General features: G+C 43.0%; 1 protein-coding gene across 1 annotated transcript; it reads right to left on the bottom strand.

The window, feature by feature from the left end:
• Nucleotides 1-12508: 12508 nt before the first annotated feature.
• On the bottom strand, nucleotides 12509-14428 carry LOC308650785 (zinc finger protein 639-like). The gene has a single exon (XM_081297112.1). The coding sequence runs from the start codon at nucleotides 14187-14189 to the stop codon at nucleotides 12732-12734; it is 1458 nt and encodes a 485-aa protein (XP_081153238.1). The 5' UTR covers nucleotides 14190-14428; the 3' UTR covers nucleotides 12509-12731.
• Between the last annotated feature and the right edge of the window lie 3913 nt (nucleotides 14429-18341).

Genomic DNA, 18341 nt, shown 5'->3' with positions numbered 1-18341 from the left:
CCTGTAATCCCAGTGGCTCAGGAGGCTGAGGCAGGAGGACTGCGAGTTCAAAGCCAGCCTCAGCAAAAGCGAGGTGCTAAGCAAATCAGTGAGACTCTGTCCTTAAATAAAATACAAAACAGGGCTGGGAATGTGGCTCAGTGGTGGAGTGCCCCTGACCCCTGAGTTTAATCCCTGGTACCTCTGAGGTATATATATATACAATTAGTCATGTTAGCCTTTATTTGTTGTTTTCTTTTTTCTTACTGGGGATTGAACTCAGGAGTATTCTTCTACTAAGCTACATCCCCATCCCCCCCTTTTTTTTTAGTTTGAGACAGGGTTTTAGTCAGATTTTTCACTGCTGTGACCAAAAGACACGACAAGAACAATTAGAGGTGGAGAAGTTTATTTGTGGCTCAAGGTTTCAGAGATCTCAGTCCCTAGATGGCAGACTCCATTGTTCTGGGTCCAAGGTGAGTCAGAACCTCATGGTGGAATGCTGTGCTAGATTAAAGTAGCTCAGGGCTTGATATCAGGAAGCAGAGAGAGACTTTTGCTGAACATGGACAACATGTATACCCCAAAAGCACATCCCCCAATGACCCTCCTCTTTCAGCCACATCCCCCACCTATAGGTTCCACCCAGTTTATTCTATCAGGGCATTAATGCACTGATTAGGTTAAAATTCTTAATCCCTAATCATTTCACCTCTAAACTTTCTGGCATTGTCTCACATTGAGCTTTTGGGTGACACCCCAATATCTGAACCATAAGTTCTTGTTAAATTTCCCAGGATGCCCTGGAACTTGCAATTCTGCCTCTGCCTTTCCAGTCACTGGGATTACAGCATGTGCTCCCATGCCTGGCCATCTTAGCCATTTTTCAGAGTGTAGATCAGTGGCACTGAGTACATTCACATTGTTTTGCAGCCATCATCACCATCCATCCACAGAACACTTTCCATCGTACCAAACTGACACATCATCCTCAGTAAATGCTTCAAACCTGGCCCACCACACTCTGCATTCTGTCTCTGTGAATTTGCTTACTTTAGGGACACTCAGGGGAGTGGAATCACAAAGTATTTTTCTTTTCCTTACAGGCTTATTTTGTTTAGCACCATGTCCTCAAGGTTCTTCCATGCTGTGGCATGTGTCAGAATGTCCTTCCTTTTTAAGATGGAATGATACTCCATTGAGGGGCTGGGTTAGGAGCTCAGCAGCAGAGGGCTTGCCTAGCATGCATGAGGCACTGGGTTCAATCCTCAGCACCACATAAAAATAAACAAAATAAAGGCATTATGTTCATCTACAACTAAAAAAAATTTAAAAAATATTGCTCCATTGTATGTCTATACCATGTTCTGCTCATTCTCTTTTCTATTGCAGGTTGCTTTCCAATTTCAGTGATTCTGAACAGTGCAACTGTAAACATGAATGTACACATGTCTCTTTGAGAACCTTCTTTCCATTCTTTTGGTATCTTTTGACTTTCAATTCCAGACGTGGAATTGCTAGATCCTCTGGGAGTTCTATTGTTAATTTGTGAGGAGTCACCATACTGTTTTGTCCAGTGTCTGCAACATTTTACATTCTCATCAGTAGTGGAGGAGCCTTCCAATGTCTCCACGTCTTTTCAGCCACTGGAGACTTTTTATTTGTTTGTTTATAGTAGCCATATTACCCAACCCTGATGTCTACCACTGAACTACATGTCCAGACCCTCTCCTTTAAAAATAAAAATTTTTTTTGAGTCAGAGTCTAAGTTCCCCAGATCATCCTTGAACTTGTCATGCTCCTTCCTCAACCTCCCAGGGAGCCTGGATCAGAGGCTGTCAAGGGCATGCCCAGCAGTAGCCATCTTCCTGGGTATGAGATGGTGTTCCTTCTGATACATTTGACCAAAATAAAATCTTTAGCCCACACTTCTATGGACAATGGAGAGCTAAACATGACTCAGTTATGGAACTGTTTGGGGCATGTATAGATTGAAGCCTGGAAGGTTGGACAGGCATACAGCTGACCTGGTGATATGAACTGGGAGATAATATAATATAAAACTGCTTCCATGTTTATGAGGGCAACAGGTGTGACAAAGCAGGCAGGGTTTTGTTTCTCTCAAGGGGAATGCCTTGTGAACAAAACCTGGAACAAAGATTCTACTGTGAATATATCACACTATGACTTTTAAAGAAAAATTTATTCTTAATTGTAGTTGGACAGTATACCTTTATTTTGTTTATTTAATTTTATGTGGTGCTGAGGATCAAACCCAGTGCCATTCATGTGCTAGGTGAGTGCTCTACTGCTGAGCCACCACCCCAGCCCTGTATTTTTATTTTTTATTTGCCAGTGTGGGGGATCCCACTCAGGGCCTGGAGCTAGGCAGCTGTTCTGCCACTGAGTTACATTCCCAGCTCCCTCCCCCATTTTTTTGTGAGAAAGTCTCACTAAGTTGCTCAGGATGGCCTCAAATTTTCAATCCTCCTACCTCAGCTTCCTGAGTAGCAGGATTTCAGGTGTATGCCACACCTAACACAATCTACATCTCCTTTGTTCAACTTGTCCAGCTTTGGCCATTAGAAGCTGTTGCTCTTGCCTCCTGTGTCCCTTTGACATAGAGACCCTCATCTGTGTAGGTTTTTGCTTTGTTCTTAATTATTAGCACTGCCCCCTTTCAGCCACCAGGGGATGCTCCAGGCTCAGCTGCATCTTTCCTGTCCTGTGTAAGATCAACCCCTTCTTCCAGAGGAAGTTTTCCTTCAACTGTGCAGGTAACAATGTAGGCATCTGGGAAGAAACAGAAGACTTACCTCAGGGATTCTCACTAAGATCAAGTCACAAATATGTTGATTTTTTAACCTGAGTTAAATAATAGAAATTCAACATAAATAACTCGTGTTTATAGAATTTACTGATCAATGTAGGCTCCTTGGTTCCAAGAGGGATTTGAGGTGGTTTCTGATGTTACCATTGTGCATAGGAGAACTTGTCATTTCCTGAATGTGGGGTGGCCATGGCCTCCCTTGGTTCCTCTGCTTCCCTCGCCTCCCCCACCTGCTCTTGCACATCAGAGTTGTGGGGACAACAAGAGTGCCTCAGTCCCCCAGGAGAATGTGAGGTTTCTGAGGGGCCTGTTCTTCCTCCAGCAGACATGACCCGCAAGTCTTTGTTGATTTTTCTAGTTGAAAAATGTACCAGAAGTCCTTGAAAGTAGAGTTCTAGATACTGTCCTCCCAATAAGTCATGTTCTCCAGAGGACCATGGCTCTCATAGAGTTTAATTTCACAGCCAAAAGCTCAGTGAAACTTGTTTTTTTTTTTTGGGGGGGGGGAGGGGCTAGGGATTAAAGTCAGTGCTTTAGGCATGCTGGAAGGCACTCTACCACTGAGCAACACTCCCAGCCCCTGAAACCTGCTTTGAGGGCTCTCTCCTCACCTGGATGACAGGCATCTTAATTGGAGGGACAGCATCTTTCTTACTTACCTTTGTAATTCCTGGTTTTTTTTTTTTTTTTTTTTTTTTTTTTTGGTAGTGAGGATTAAACTGAGGGGTCCTCTACCACTGAGCTGTATCACCAGTCCTTTTTAATTTTATTTGGAGACAGGTTCTCACTAAGTTGCCCAGGCTCAGATCAAACTTGCAATCCTCCTGCCTGGGTCTCTGGATCTCTGGGATGACAGATGTGTGCCACCACACCCTGCTCATGGAGCTGGTGGCATAATCCTATTTCCACTGATCAGGAAAGCTGATCACCTTCATAGTAAAGGTTTTGATTTCTTATTCGGAGAGAAGGGAAATGAATTCTTATTTTTATTTTTAATTTTTCTTCTCTTATACCAGGTATGGCCAGTAAGGGAACACTTATTTGTCTGTACCCAGTGGGATAAGGGCTAAGCACAACCATGCAGGATCCTAAGTCCCCTAGAGGACAGTGTCTTTAGGTTAAATGCTGACAGACATAAGCATGTCTCCAGAGAACTTTCAGCAACCCCAATGGACTAGTTCAGGGTCAGATACCCTCGGGATGATTAACTAAGCCATATGAAGTTGAACCTAGTAGAGAAACCAGGAGGTCCAAGTGTCAGGTAGTAGTTAGTAATGAGCAGTTAAATTTGAGCCAATAACACAGCAGGGTCCTGGGATTTTTTTGATTATTATTATTTTTTTTTCACAACAATCAGGTAATTTTCAGAACAACAGGTGCACTAACCCTGAGAATAAGCAGATGGAAAAAAATTGAGTCTATTAAGGAATACCGTTAAGGAAGAGATCAACCAGGCTAATTCCTGGCAGCATCTACTGAGGTCATTGTAAAGTTAGTATTTATGGCCATAGGTTTCTCAATGTATTTCTAAGGGAAATTTCATTAACAGCACAGATGCACTAAGATGAAGTCTGCCCTCACTGACCCCAGCACCTGCATGAAGATAGGATTGACTTGTGGATGCAGCCCCCCTGAATAGGATGGTCACCATTACAGTTCCAGAGAGGACCCACTAGGGTCAAAAACTCCTCCAGCAGGTGGGAAGGGGCAGTCCAGCATCTGATTGGTAAAGACTGCAGGAGGGGAACCCACTTCTCCTGGTAAACAGCAAAGAGCATTCAAGTTGGGAGCAGCACTGGTTCCTTTGCCCTTCTCTTCTGGAGTCCACCCACTCTCTCTCTCAGCTCTCTGCAGAGCCCTACTGTGCTCTCACTCCTACAAGAAAATTATCTTGCTTGGCTTTTCCTGTCTCACTTTAGATTATGCTCCATGGGGACACCAGACCTGAGGTTTGGAGCTTGAGCTCCCCAGTCTCCAGTGACACTGGGTCCTTCTGTGAGCAGGACTCTGGATTCTGGGACAACAGGTAAAGAATGTCATGGGAAAGGCATAAAGAACACAAAGGTGAAGGCCAAAAGGCAGATCAGAATCTAGTGACTGATGTTCCCTCTGGGAAAACAGGAAGTAGCTATTGGTCTCATGGCCTGCCTCCTGCACTATGGCACTCTCTCCAAATTACACAAAGACTCTATTTGAGTTGGTACTGGACAGTATATAATGTTAAGTGACTCAGAAAGTCAAAGGTGGAATGTTTTCCAAATACCTAAAAGGTAGTCTAAAATGAAAGAGAGGGGGAGAGAGACAGACAGACACAGAGGCAGAGAAAGAGAGAGATAGACAGAAAGATAGACAGACAGATGGAGACACAGGAAAAAAAGGGGTGGGGGAATTCCATCAAAATTAAAGCAAGATCAGGGAGCAGAAGAAGGGGATTGAGAGAATGGGACAGGGGAAAAGAGTGAAATGAATCTGACTTAAGTTTCCAAAGTACATACATGAACATTCTACAATGAATCTCACTTTTCTATATAACTGCAAAACCTTAACTTTTACCAAAAAAAAAAAAGGAAAAAACAAAGTAAATAATCAGGAGGATCAGTAGAGGAGTGGAAAGGGAACAGTGGGAGGGAAGATGGGAAGGGTACAGGTAAATACTGAGGACTTGATTGGAGTAAATTATTTCATACATTTATAATTATGTCAAAATGAAGTTGAATGTATGTATAACTATTATGAAACAATAAAACAAAGAGTATTTAAGAACTGACAACATGGAGCAACATTCTGGAAGTAACTCCTTGCTAAAGAAACAATGAAAAATGAGGGGGAAAAGAAAGCAGATGAAATGCCAATCACCTGCAGAGTTTACAAAAGGTGTTACAAAACCATCTTACAAAAAGAACTTGTAGTTCTGTAAGAAATTTTAAATTATCCTAGACTTCGTTAGGCTTTTCAGGGAGTGATTTATTTCACACACTTAAAAAGAAAAGCAGTTTAGGAATAAACATTTGAATTTTACTGGTTTAGCAGTGGAAAGAACAGTCACTGGGTGACTATTAATAGATTGAAGCTATGAAGTTAAAGAGTGGGGTCAGGTCCAGGCTCAGTCTTTGGTCATGGAATGTCCCTGCAAGTCCCTGAACCCAGGATCCTGGGTGAGGCAAGGAGGGTCATTGGGGTTAGAAACAGATAGCAGGAGAACAAGGTGCACCGGTGACAGTGCCCCCGCCCTGACCCAATGACTCAGGGCTTCTCCCGCATACCCACAATCCCATCCAGAGGCCGAGCCCAGGAGGCGGAACTGAGGGTGTCGCGCAGGCAGCTACTTAGTCCCCGGGTCGAGTCGTCCCTCCCCCGCCGGGAGGCGCTTGGCCCAGGAATAAAGTGGGGCCGGCGCTGCGGGTTGGCGTCCTGGAGGGACAATGGTGCGGCAGCGCACTGGTGCTCTCGTGCAGATGGTGCTGGGGCACCACAGCCCGGGCTGTGGTATCCTTTGCGCTGAGCTGGGCTCCTGCCAGAACGAGCACCAAGCCTCCACTTTGGAGGTGGCCTCAGGTCTAAGTGGTGGCCTCTAGTGTGCAGGACAGCCACTGCGCTTGCTCTACTGGATCCTCTGCGCCATTGTCTTCCGAAAGTCACATCTCAGGGGTGGGGAGACTGAATCTCCAACTCTGGTGGCCCTCACTCCGGCAGTCCAGTCCGGGTGCATAGTGGCTGGTCTGGTGGCTGCTATGGTGTCGCACTTGAGGTCTTGCCTTAGACAGCTGCCTTGTCATGTTCTGCAGGCAGCATGCACGACCAAGAAGTGCAGTGTAAACAGGAGCACAGAGCTGCCAGGAAGGGATCTAGGGGACAGGCCACGGGAATCCTCTCAATTGGGGACGCCATTTTTCGGAGAGGGTGGGAGCTGGACATATCGGCCCTGCCCAAGTACACTGGCTGCAGGGGGAACTCAGGGGCACTCTGTGCTCTGTGGAACCCTCTGGTGGCCTGGGGACCCTGGCAGAATCCTGCACTGGTGTCTGGAAAAGAACTTAGAATCTTGAGCCTGTGTCTTCCTTGAGTCTTCAGAAGTGTATCCTAGAAGGAATGTGTGTGCCAGGCTTATAAGGGAGGAGCAGACCCAGAAGTATGTTACTGTGAATAGGACCCTCCGGAATCTAATCCGTTTCTTGAACTGCTTTTGCCTGCTCAGTTTAAGACTTGATAAGGGAGTACTTTTGGAAACTGTAGAAAACTGCCTGGAGGTTTTCCTTAGGCCAATAGCCTCTCTTCTGCTTTTTGTTAACGTCCTGACATCTCTCTTAATGTTGGTTCTAATAGCTGTGTCTTGGACTTTCAGTGTTGCTCTTCCCACTGGGTTTCCAAATAGCCATGTGGGAGAAGATTGAAAGTTTAAACTTTGTCCATAGAATGATAAAGAGACCCCAGGTGAGGATGTCAGCTCATTTTCCGAGTAACAGAGACTAGGAGAGATTAAAAATCTGGACCAAGATCATTTAACTAAGCCAGTGTTAGTCATAGTGTGGTCCATGAAGCAGTGTCATTTGCATCCCCTGGGAACTTGTCAGAAGAAGTGGTTAGAAAAGGACTTCTGCTGGGCAGGTGTAGCTCAGTTTGTTTAACTCAGTGGTAGAGGGCTTGCCTAGTACCACAGGCCCCTGGGTTTCATCCTGGGAGAGGTGGGGAATGCAAATTCTAAAGCTCAACTCAACTCAGACTGGAGAATAAGAATCTAGGGTGGGGCCCTGAAGTCTCTTTTATCTTGGTGCTTCTGTTGCAGGCTAAATATTGAGAGTCATTGATGCACTGGGACTGGATATATTTAGGAGTGGAATTTAAGTTTCTTGGTCCAGTCTCTCATTGCTTTGTTTTCCCTCTCTACTATTTTGGGGATGGAACCCAAAGTATGGTGCAAGCTTGGCAAATGCTCTACCACTAAGCTACATAGTCAACCCTCTCAATATTTTTTAAGATTGAATTTTCTGACCCTGCTTGTTTTTATTATAATAGTGTTCTTCTTAAAATTGTTTTTTTTTATGGATATTTTCATATTGATTTTTTCATATATATGTTGAATATGACTTTCTGTGATGATGGAATGTTTTATGCCTGGACTATTCAATATAGTAGTACCAATCATGTGTGGCTGTTGAGCCTTGAAATAGGCCCAGTGCACTTGAGGAACTGCATTTTGACATTGAATTAATTTCGGCTTAAATAGCCAGAGGAGCCTGGTGGCTATAATCTTGGATGGCACTGGCCAAGATTTGCAGTGAATGTCCCTTAATTAGACTTCTTGAAGTTTTGTGACAGTTTTTCTCCAGTCTTCATTGTTTCCTAGAAAGGTGGATTTGTAATAAGGACTCATCATTTTTGAAGTGTAAAAATGTTATCTTTTTTTTTTTTTTTACATGAAGATTAGCAGAAAGGGGAACATAAATATCTAACTCATTCCACCAGTCACAAATCATTTGTAAACTTTTTGGTTTCCTTTCCTATGCATATGAATTACAAAACTAGGACTATATCATATGAGTTTTTGCATCCATTGTTTTCACTTAACTTTAGATCATAAACCTTTTCATGCCATTAAAATTTTACCAAAGAAAACAAGAAGAAAGAAACCATAGTGGAGAGTCACCAAGCACATTAGCTAGAGTCTGAGATCTGAGTGTCTTTGCAATGACAATATGCTGAGAGTCGTTGACCCAGGGTGTTAAACCCTCTGCCTCTGAGAGAGCATACAGGACCTCATAATTCTGACTTGGCTTGCATCCCTCCTGGACTATAAAAATGTCACCATATTCCTTAGAGACATCATTTAAGAAATGAACATGTTCAACCCAGGAGGCTGAGGCAGGAGGATTGCAAATTCAAGAACAGCCTCAACAACTTAGTGAGGCCCTAAACAATTTAGTGACAGCCTGTTTCAAAATAAAAAAAAAATTAATAATGCTGAGGATGTGGCCCAGTGGTTAATTGCTCTGGGTTCAATGCCCAGTACCAATAATAGTAATAATAATAATTAACAAAAACAACAACAACAATATATTTGTGAGAAGTGACTTTCTGAGGAACTCTTTTAGTTAAAGAAACAATGAAAAAATAAAATAGAAACAATGAGATACTGTGTCAACAATAAATAATTTGGAGTTACAAGATAGGAAAGACACTTTACAAAAAGATTTTTCTAGTCTTTACAGTTAGTTAATATGAGACTAAACTCTGGGGCTCACACTATGGGAATCATCACTAGTTAGCTGCATCCAAGGACCAGCTAAACTGTTTCTAGTATTTTGGACTGACATCCCACTCAATTGAATACTTTTTGTGAGTAGACCATGTTCTCTCCTTATTTCTAGAGCTGGACCTTTGGGTTTTTTTTTTTTTTTTAATTTAATTAGAAGGTGGTCACATGGATTAAGACAGATTGAAACTGTGAAGAAGGGTTTGAATTCTGTCCTGGCTATCCAGTTATGGTGTTGTAGGGACAAACGAGGCAAGGCACCAAAGATAGCAGGAAACAGTTTTATTTGGCTGCAGCCAGGTTCAGAGGGTACAGCCTTTGCTGTAATCAATTAATCCCCTGAACCTCGAGTTCAGGGAGTTTCAGAGTTTTATACCCAGCATGTAAGGGGAGGGGCTCAGAAGTTCATAGTCTGCAGAAGTTCACACAAAAGCAGCTTTTTCCTTCACTGTTTTAGGCAAGTTAATACTTCAAGGACAACACCTGAGAAAGGGAGAGCTTCTTCTACCCTTTCTTTCTTCCCCTGCCAGCTGTTACCATGGAGCCCAATTGGTATCTTCTTCTTATCTTAAAAAATGTATACATCTCTGTGAAGCCCAGCTCAAGGCCAGAAGCCTCGTTAGCACATTTCTACAAACTACTATCCTGGATACATTTGTGAAAAATTATTAAGGGGGTGCCCAGCACCTGGAGTGCTGGTATCTTCCTGGCCAAGCTAAACAGGGCAACAGGAAAATAGGAAATTTATCCATATTGAACTTTTTCTCAGAGACTCTTTGTCTGACAGTCCCAAAATCAGCCATTGTGAGAATTCCTGGAGAAGCCCAGTTAAGACTTTTTCTGTGGAGAGAGGGGGTGCCACTTCAGTTACACTTCAATCATGCTCAAAAACATCCCATTGAGTTCGGAGTGTTGGAGATTTAGAATGATTTCCAAACACAAGCTTTCCAAGCTTTGTTGGCAGTGTTGTGAAATACCAATCAGTGTTCACACCATTACGATTTTGATTCCTGTGTGGATGATGGCACTTTTACCACTTGCCTTTACTTCTGATTTCTAATGAAATCCCCAACTTTCTTCTCAATTTTCTTGTATTCTGAACCATGTGAAGTGCTTCACTGGACCCAATATTATGGCCATGCACACAATGCTGATAAACAAACCTCCAGGTACTGGTAAGAGGCTTTTATTTGTTAAAGAGAAGCAATAAAAAAAAAAAAAGATTGTTAATTAACATAGGTAAAGTTGATATTCTACCTTGGTCATGTGTGTAACTTTCAAATTGTGGGGACTGAATGTGCATGCTTTTGTATAAGTCTTAATAGCTGATGTTATATTAAATATAAATGAAATAATGACTTTAGATGTTGATTTTAGGGTTATTGCTAAATTTTCAGATCACTTGCTCCCCAAAAAAGCAGTTTAAGAAATGTGACTGTTCTTATATCTTAGACTCCTTCTATCGAACATCTCTGATCTTCATCAGCCATTCTTAGGATATCAAAAATTCTGTGTTCCTGATCTGAAGACATCATTATTACTAACAGAATGAAAGAAGTTACTACAAGTCACACTCAAGTCCTCATATTGCTTTGTGCTTGCCAAAAACTAGATTCTAAATCCTCACAGACACATTGAGTCTGAAGCAGATCCCAGGTGCATGCGTTTTGGTACTCATCCCCAGAGATTTTACTACAGGTGGCTCTCTGACCTCACTAAGAGATTTTTTTTTTTAAAAATATATCAGCAGCAGAAATCAGCCATGAAAGGACTTTATTCCTTCTGATAGCTGGGAAAGGTTTATGGGATAGGAGTGAAGCCCAGTGTCACTAAATGTCTTCCTCCATGGGTGACATGAGGTAGTCTGGGAATCAAGTTCCAAGAGCAAAGCTGGGGAAAATGACTGTATGGTCAGTGGTTCTGACTGGTCACTAATGATACACAGAACACCTACTGCTCTGTAAAGTAAGACCTATAAGGAAGCTGTTTTTGGCATCAGCCACTTAATTCATCCTGTATTTTTTGTACGTTTGTTTTTAATCCTTACTGCATACTAGCTAGCTCTGTTCCAAATCCAGAGTGACAAAGGAAAAAGGCACAACAGGGATGATGGGGTATATGCAGTTTACTAGGAAAGAGTGTAAGCTCCCAGCACTAGAAACTCAGAAGAAAGTATAAGCCCCTGTTGACTGCTATTTTTGTTTGGTGCTGTTCTCTTGGGAATGATTTTCCATGGTGTTTGATGTGGTTGTATTTTACAGGTGCAGGTCAGTGCTTTTTTATTTGGGAATAGGATGAAAATTGTGAGGTTTAAGCCCCTTTTGACAGCAGTCTCATTTCAGGCAGGAAGACTTCCTGGCCTTGCACCAGGATCTGCACTTTTTCCCCTTCAGGCCCAGCAATCGCATTGTTTGTGCTTGGACTGCCATGGAGCACATTGACCGGAACAATGGCTGTCTGGCTGTCCTCCCAGGTGCTCACAAACTTCCCCTGAAGCCACATGACTACCTCCAGTGGGAGGTAGGTCTGTCTGACCACTGAGTCTGGATCAGAATCTCTTTCACTGTTGTAATTTCACATCAGGTGCAAAAAACTTAGAAATGAGACTGCTTTCATTTCTCAGCAAAGCATTGACCTGAAATTTGCAATTAGGATCAGGGGGAGTTCAAGGACATCACTAAAGTATTCATTTGATTTGTTTTTTCAACATGGGCTTGAAAGCCAGCCAGTGTGGAGACTTGGGTAGGAGCTGCCTAGGATCTGAGATGGTGAGGCCTGATGGCAGAGGTCAGGCATCAATCCTTCAACCCCAGCAGAAGTGCCACTGACTGAAGACCCTGAGTAGAGGAGAGGGAGGGAGGGATTATATCCTTGCACTTGAGAAAACCTACAGAGGCTCAGGGGTGGGAGGTGGATGGACAAGTTAGAATTCCTGTCACAAAAGGATCTTCCTTGCTCTGTGTGATGTTGCAAAGCCTGTAATCCCAGAGGTATAGGAGGCTGAGGCAGGATTATTGTGAGTTCAACGCTAGCTAGCCTCAGCAAATTAGCAAGGCTCTAAGCAATTTAGACCCTATCTGTATAAAAAGGGCTAGGGATGTGGCTCAGTGGTAAGCGCCCCTGGGTTTAATCCCTGGTATGAAAAAAACACAAAGACCATCTCCATGTAGGCATGGGGATCTAGGCTAAGGAGTAGGAAAGGCAGAAGGAGCTCACAATCCAGATGGGCTGGGGACTGGCAGCACATTTTGAGGAGTAGAGGAAGAGGAGAGTCTGAAAATGTATGTTAGGACCAGATTAAAGAGACTGTAATAGGATTCTAAGTTTCCAGGTTATATGGGGATATTGGGGTCCTTCTGTTTTTTAGGAAGCTAAAGAGATTTACTTTTCTTTTTTTCTTTTTTTTTTTTAGTTTTTTCAGTACATGTTTCTTCTCAATTCATAAAATTGAACCACATGCAAGACACCAAATTACAGTCACCAAGAATGATTAAAACTATATACTACCATGCAATTGAATACCACAATTAAGGTATAATTACATACTGGAAAATGTTACTTGTTAAAAGGCAAATCTCATGTTTTTAAAATTACCCATTCTAACATCTCAAAAAAAAAGGTTGAATTTATTATTTCACAAAAACATTATGTAAATCAAAATAAAGAGAATAATCAAGTTGTTTCATGGACTGGAAGGTGACTTATTAATTCCCTTTCATTTCCAAACCTCATCAAGCAGTCACTACATTTATGAGGCAAGTCAGCCGAATGCTTGAAATCTAGATGAATTTTAAGATCTTCGATCTGTCCTGTTGAATATTCGAAATATTGACATAAATAAATCCCTTCAGATAGGTGTGAATTTAAATGCTTGCAATATTCTAGCATACTTGAAAAGCCTTTCCCACAGTCATCACAAACACGAGGAAATATTTTAGTATGTTCAATAGCAACATGCCTGTTAACATTTGTATGAAGTCTACTCCGAAAACCACATACTTGACACACAAAGAAGTTCTTACATTTGTCAAAGGTAATTTTGCTTAAGAGGCTGTATTGTCCGTGTTCTCCATTGTTATACTTATCGCTTAGTTCTATTAATTTACACGCATGCTCATTTACAACATGGCTATGCAAGTCTTCTGGATCATTTGTTTCATGTTCACAGAACTGACACAAGTACTGTTCATCACAGCTGTGCTCCTGGAAATGCAGGTAGAGTTCACTGCTTGAGGAGAACTGCACGTCACACTGCTCACACCAATACAGGTGATCGCTAAAGTGGGTGTCTGCAATGTGCTGGCTGAGGTTCTCAAAAATTACTGTCCTGTAATCGCAGTATTTACAAATGTAGGGATCTTCTTCATGTAGTTTGGCATGTTCAATCAGAAGCATATTGGTAGAGAAGCTTTCCTTACATACTCGACACACATTTGAATCGGTACGTTTATGCTTCAGGATCATATGCTGTTTTAAATCAGAAAAATATTTACTATTGAATTCACAAAGTTCACATTTATAAAGGCCACTGCTATTAGCTCTCAGTAAAGGCCATTTCTGCTGAGCAGTCACATTCAAAGCTTGGCTCTTGTCAAGAATTTTACAAAGTTTAGCTGGTGGTTCTTCATCAGTTTGGTCTTGGAGGCTCTCGGAGGAATTGTTTTCTGTCTCTATGTCATAATCCTCAGAAATGGCGTGCACTTCTATAGCAATGGGGACATCTTCAGCGGTGTGAACTTCTATAGGACTCTCCTCTTGAGTTTGCTGGTTGATTGATTCGGGTGAGTCACACTCTTCATCACAAATTTCTACATCAGCAGATTTTTCTGCAGAAAAGGCAGTGTGATCTATAATTCTAAGCACAGGACTGGGAACCAGATAGTTCTGGTTTCTGTTTCTGGCCTTGATTCCATCTGCAAATTTTGGCAAGTCATTTGATGTCTCGGTATCAGAATCATCATCTTTGTTGTCAAAATATTTTAAGTCTGGCTGTCTCATAGAGCAGACACTGTAACAATGATCAGAAAAAATCCCATTGAATCCATCTGCAATTCTGCTTATTCCAGAGGAATCTGAATAACGAGAAGGGTGTAAAGTCTTCCTTTTTCTTTTTTTAGGATACTCATTCATATCTTTTCAATTTGGTATAATTCTTAATATTTCAGTGAGGAAAAATGAATTACAAAGTTTCCACAGGTGGTAAAAAAAATACCTCAATTTTACTGATGAAGAAACATATTCAGTGAAAGTCAAGTCAACTAAGAAATGGCAAAACCAGAGATGCAAATACATGTCTTCTGATTCCTGGACATTGAATAATTCTAACTGTATGTGGGTACATCTTCATGGCTAAGCACTGCCACCACCAAGTTACAACAATTGTAAGGAGGGGAAGACCATCACCTAAGAAAAACGTTTCCCCGGGGCCCCAGCCGGCCCAGGCACAGCTGAGGTGGCTGCGGCCTAGCGGGCGGAGAGGGCCGCGGGCGGCGGGCGACGCTGCTCAGGCCCTCGCGCTCCAGGGCGCTCTCTCAGGACCGGCCCTCTCTCTCCCGCGCGCCCCAAGCCCAGCCCGCTAGGCCCCAGGCCCAGGCTGCCAAGAGATTTACTTTTCTAAAAAAAAGTTTTTTGAGCTGTGTCATGATGATAAAATTTTGAAATGTATATAATTTGATTATTTTTCACACACACACACACACACACACACACACACACACATATCTGGTAACAAGAGAATCCATTCTACCTCCTGCCCCAGGCAACTTCTCATCTGCTTTCGGTTCCTGTAGATTAGTTTATATTTTATAAAATGTCATATAAGTATTATCATGTTTGTGTGTGTGTGTGTGTGTGTGTGTGTGTGTGTGTGTGTGGCTTCTGATGATTAGCATGTTATTTTGAGTTTCACCAAAGCTGACACATCTCAATAGCTCTTTCCTTTCCATTCCTAAGTAGTATTCCATGGCATGGCTGAACAATGGTTTGTTTATCCATTCAAATGTTGATGCTGGGAAACTACTCTGTGCTTCTGCACCCAAGAATGGTGAGGTCCTATCCATTCTTGAAGAATATGATCTCAGGTCTGGGGCACAATTGATTCCCAGGAGGTGTAGGAGCTCATGTTATGCTTGAATTCGGGACCCTCAAAAGACCACCAGAGACCAAGATTGATGTAAGCAGCAAAGAGGTGTTTATTGCGAGCTAGCTTGGTCCTCCGCATGCACACACAGCAATTGGTGACACTGAGAGACCCCAAGCCCAGGGTTTGCAGCAGTTTTATACATTCTTTGGAGAAGGCAGGGACCCCCACATACATCACAGCATCTCTTAGCAAATCATCACACACCACGGGAAAATCAAATAACAACTCTAAAGCATGATTAGCACATTCACTGGCGGGAACAAGTTGGGTAGGGGTAATTGGTTACTATAAGAGGAGGATTCATTTGAATTGATTGGTTTAAGCCAAGAGGGGTGTTCCTGCTGAACTAGGTGGTTTCCCAACACCATAAACTACTGGGAGGGTCATTTGGCATCCCAGGTATTTCCCTGTCTCATGCTGATTGTGGCTGCTAGGGGGTTGCTATGGGTCCCCACCTAGCCTGACTGAGTCAGGGACACCTGGCTCTGCAGATCTCTCCTGTTATTTGTAGATAAACTGTAAAGGTAAAATTTCTAAGCTGATTCTAAGCTGCAAAAGTCTGAGTTAAAGTGTAAAAGACCGGGCATTGTAAAGTTTCTAAATGACAAGGCCTGGGCTAAAAAGTAAATACCAGGTATTGTTAAAATTCCTCTGCTACCCCTGGAACCTGTAATCCTTGTAGCTGTTAGGACAATACCTGAACTGCCCAGTAAATATTTCTCCTGGTCCCCTGGTTGTTTAATAGCTAAGGGCTCCAAGTAGCTCGCACGTAAGCATCCAGGTCCCAAAACCAATCAGTTTAAATGTGTACCCTGCTTAGGAGTGACCAATCACCCCTGCCCAGACTGTTTCCACCAATGAATGTACTAATCATGTCTCGGAGTTGTTGTTCAATTTTCCTGAGCTTCATGATGATTTGTTCTGATGTATGCAAAGCCCCCCCCCCCACCCTCTCCAAAAAGTGTACTTAAGCTCTGCTTGACCTCTGCTCTGGGCTCTGGGCTGCTCTATCTTCCTGAGTGAGCCTGGAACCTCAGCATGCTGAATCAATAAATCCCCCTTATGCCAATTGCATGAAGCCAGTCTCTTGTGTGGTCTCTCCCTCCGACGCTTCACCGGACCCTTACAAAACAACTTAGAAGGGTGGGAATGTGCCTAGGAGTGCTCTGTGGGTCTTTCCAAGGACAAAGGTCATGTCCCTTCCTTGGACAGGCTTTGCTCTGAGGTAGAGGCTGGTTTTTCACTCAGAGGCAGCAAAACCAGAGAGCAGATCTCAGCCTTTTTGATGCCAGACCAGAAAATCCTGAAATCCCCGATGATGGTCAGAATGGAAAGGGCAGCTGTGGTGAGCAAGGAGACTGAGTCTTGCTTCTGTTGGATGTGAAGGCTGTGGCCTCAAGGGCTTCTCTCTCTGAATTCTTGCACTACTGATAGTGTTCTGTGGAAATATTTGAGTCTGAATCCTGATATAAAAGTGGAAATTGTGAAATTCATCAGTTAAGTTCAGGGACAGGCTGTTGGGGGTTGTTAGCCCTTCCCCCTTCCCTCCTGACCTGCGGGAAAGATTGGGGGAGCATGCCCCAACCGAAACAAGCCAAGAAAGGCAAAGGTCGACTAAAGGTCAACTGGCCACCCACACCCAGCCCTCCCTCGCCTGAAGACAATCAGTTGCACCAGGGAAAACAGTCAAAGCAGGATCTCGTTTATTGAGAAAACACACAAAGCTAATATAATGTACAGGAGCCAATCAAGGTAAAGTTCAGCAGGGTGGGGAGAGTTCACGTGTACACCCATCCTACAGGCAGTAATGGGAGACATGAGCTGTCTGAGCTGTCCGTGAGGGCAGAAGGGTTCTGAGCCCATCCTAGAGGTAGTCAGATTTTTCATCACAACCCACGGCAATGCCTTCTGGCTAATTGCTAGGTGCTCTCTTAGCCACATGTGGCCCCAGGATTGGGAAGCAGGTAGCAGCCAGCAAGTTAGGTTTCCTCTTTTCTGATGCAACGTGTCCCACATTACATCATGCCCTACAACAGGTAAGGGTTGGTGCAATCCTAAGGAGGCTTATTGAGCAGAAGGGAATGGTGTCCAGGGCTTTGGGAGTAGACAGGTCTCTGAGATGCTGCTGAGATTCGCAGCAGTGGCAGTGGAAGGTCTGCTTAGCTTAGCTGGAGACTATAGCTAGGAGACTATAGTTGGCCAGGAAAGAAGGGCACTGGGTCAAAGTCACAATGTTGTGCAGTAGGACAATGATTATTCCCCAAAAGGATACTCTTAGCATGAGGAATGGGACACTTCTGCCCAGATGCATAAAGGCTCATCGACTGTAGTCACTTCTCACTTCAGTTTCTATAATAAGGACATACACATTTCCTGGAGTTAAGACTACTTTTGGAAATAGTTATCAACAAACACAGTATTTAAGCTTGCTGTTCACTTTTTATTCTGAATATGACATAAGTCCTTTGAACTTAGAAAAATTGATCATGTTCTGCACTTAGTTTGGGGAGAATTAGCCTCTTCAAGACACCCTGAGTAATACAAGAATGATGTGAACAAAATTCTAGCTGAGGAGAATGGGGCAAGGATGTTAAGATTGAGGCTGGAAATAAGAGAAAGGTGTTCACCTGCATTCACCACAAGAGTCAGAACTGATCTGATTATTTATAATTCAAGGTAAAGTTCAACATTTTCAATTGGCTAAAAAAAATCGATGATTTTAATATGAATAGATATTTCCTTTTTTGTGTGCTGGGATTCAAACCCAAGGCCCTGCACATCTGAATGTGTTCCTAGTCCCTTCGTGGGTCGGCTACCTTGTTGCGGCAGGTAGAGATGTGGAATCAACACACAGACTCCCGGAGCTGGTGAGAGAACTGGCTGGAGACCCCACCTCAGGTCGTTGTCCAGTAGCTCAGTTTATTTTTGGAATGCATACAACTGTTATAGGGTTCTTGTGGGGAGTGCCTGTCAATCATATATAAGCAAGACAATAACCATAAGCCAATCATCTTCTGCCTAATGTAACCGCATTATTAGGAAACTCTAAATATTGCTGTCATGGTAGAAAGCAATCTGGAAGGGTCTTTGGCCCTTACTGAGTCTGGGGTTTCATGCCCTGAAGCCCCTGACTCTTGGTT

The sequence above is a fragment of the Spermophilus citellus genome (genome assembly GCF_964194105.1).
Source record: "Spermophilus citellus genome assembly, chromosome: 6".
Classification (NCBI taxonomy): domain Eukaryota; kingdom Metazoa; phylum Chordata; class Mammalia; order Rodentia; family Sciuridae; genus Spermophilus; species Spermophilus citellus.
Note: the sequence above shows the minus strand (reverse complement) of the source record. Positions and strands in the feature narration are given on the sequence as shown.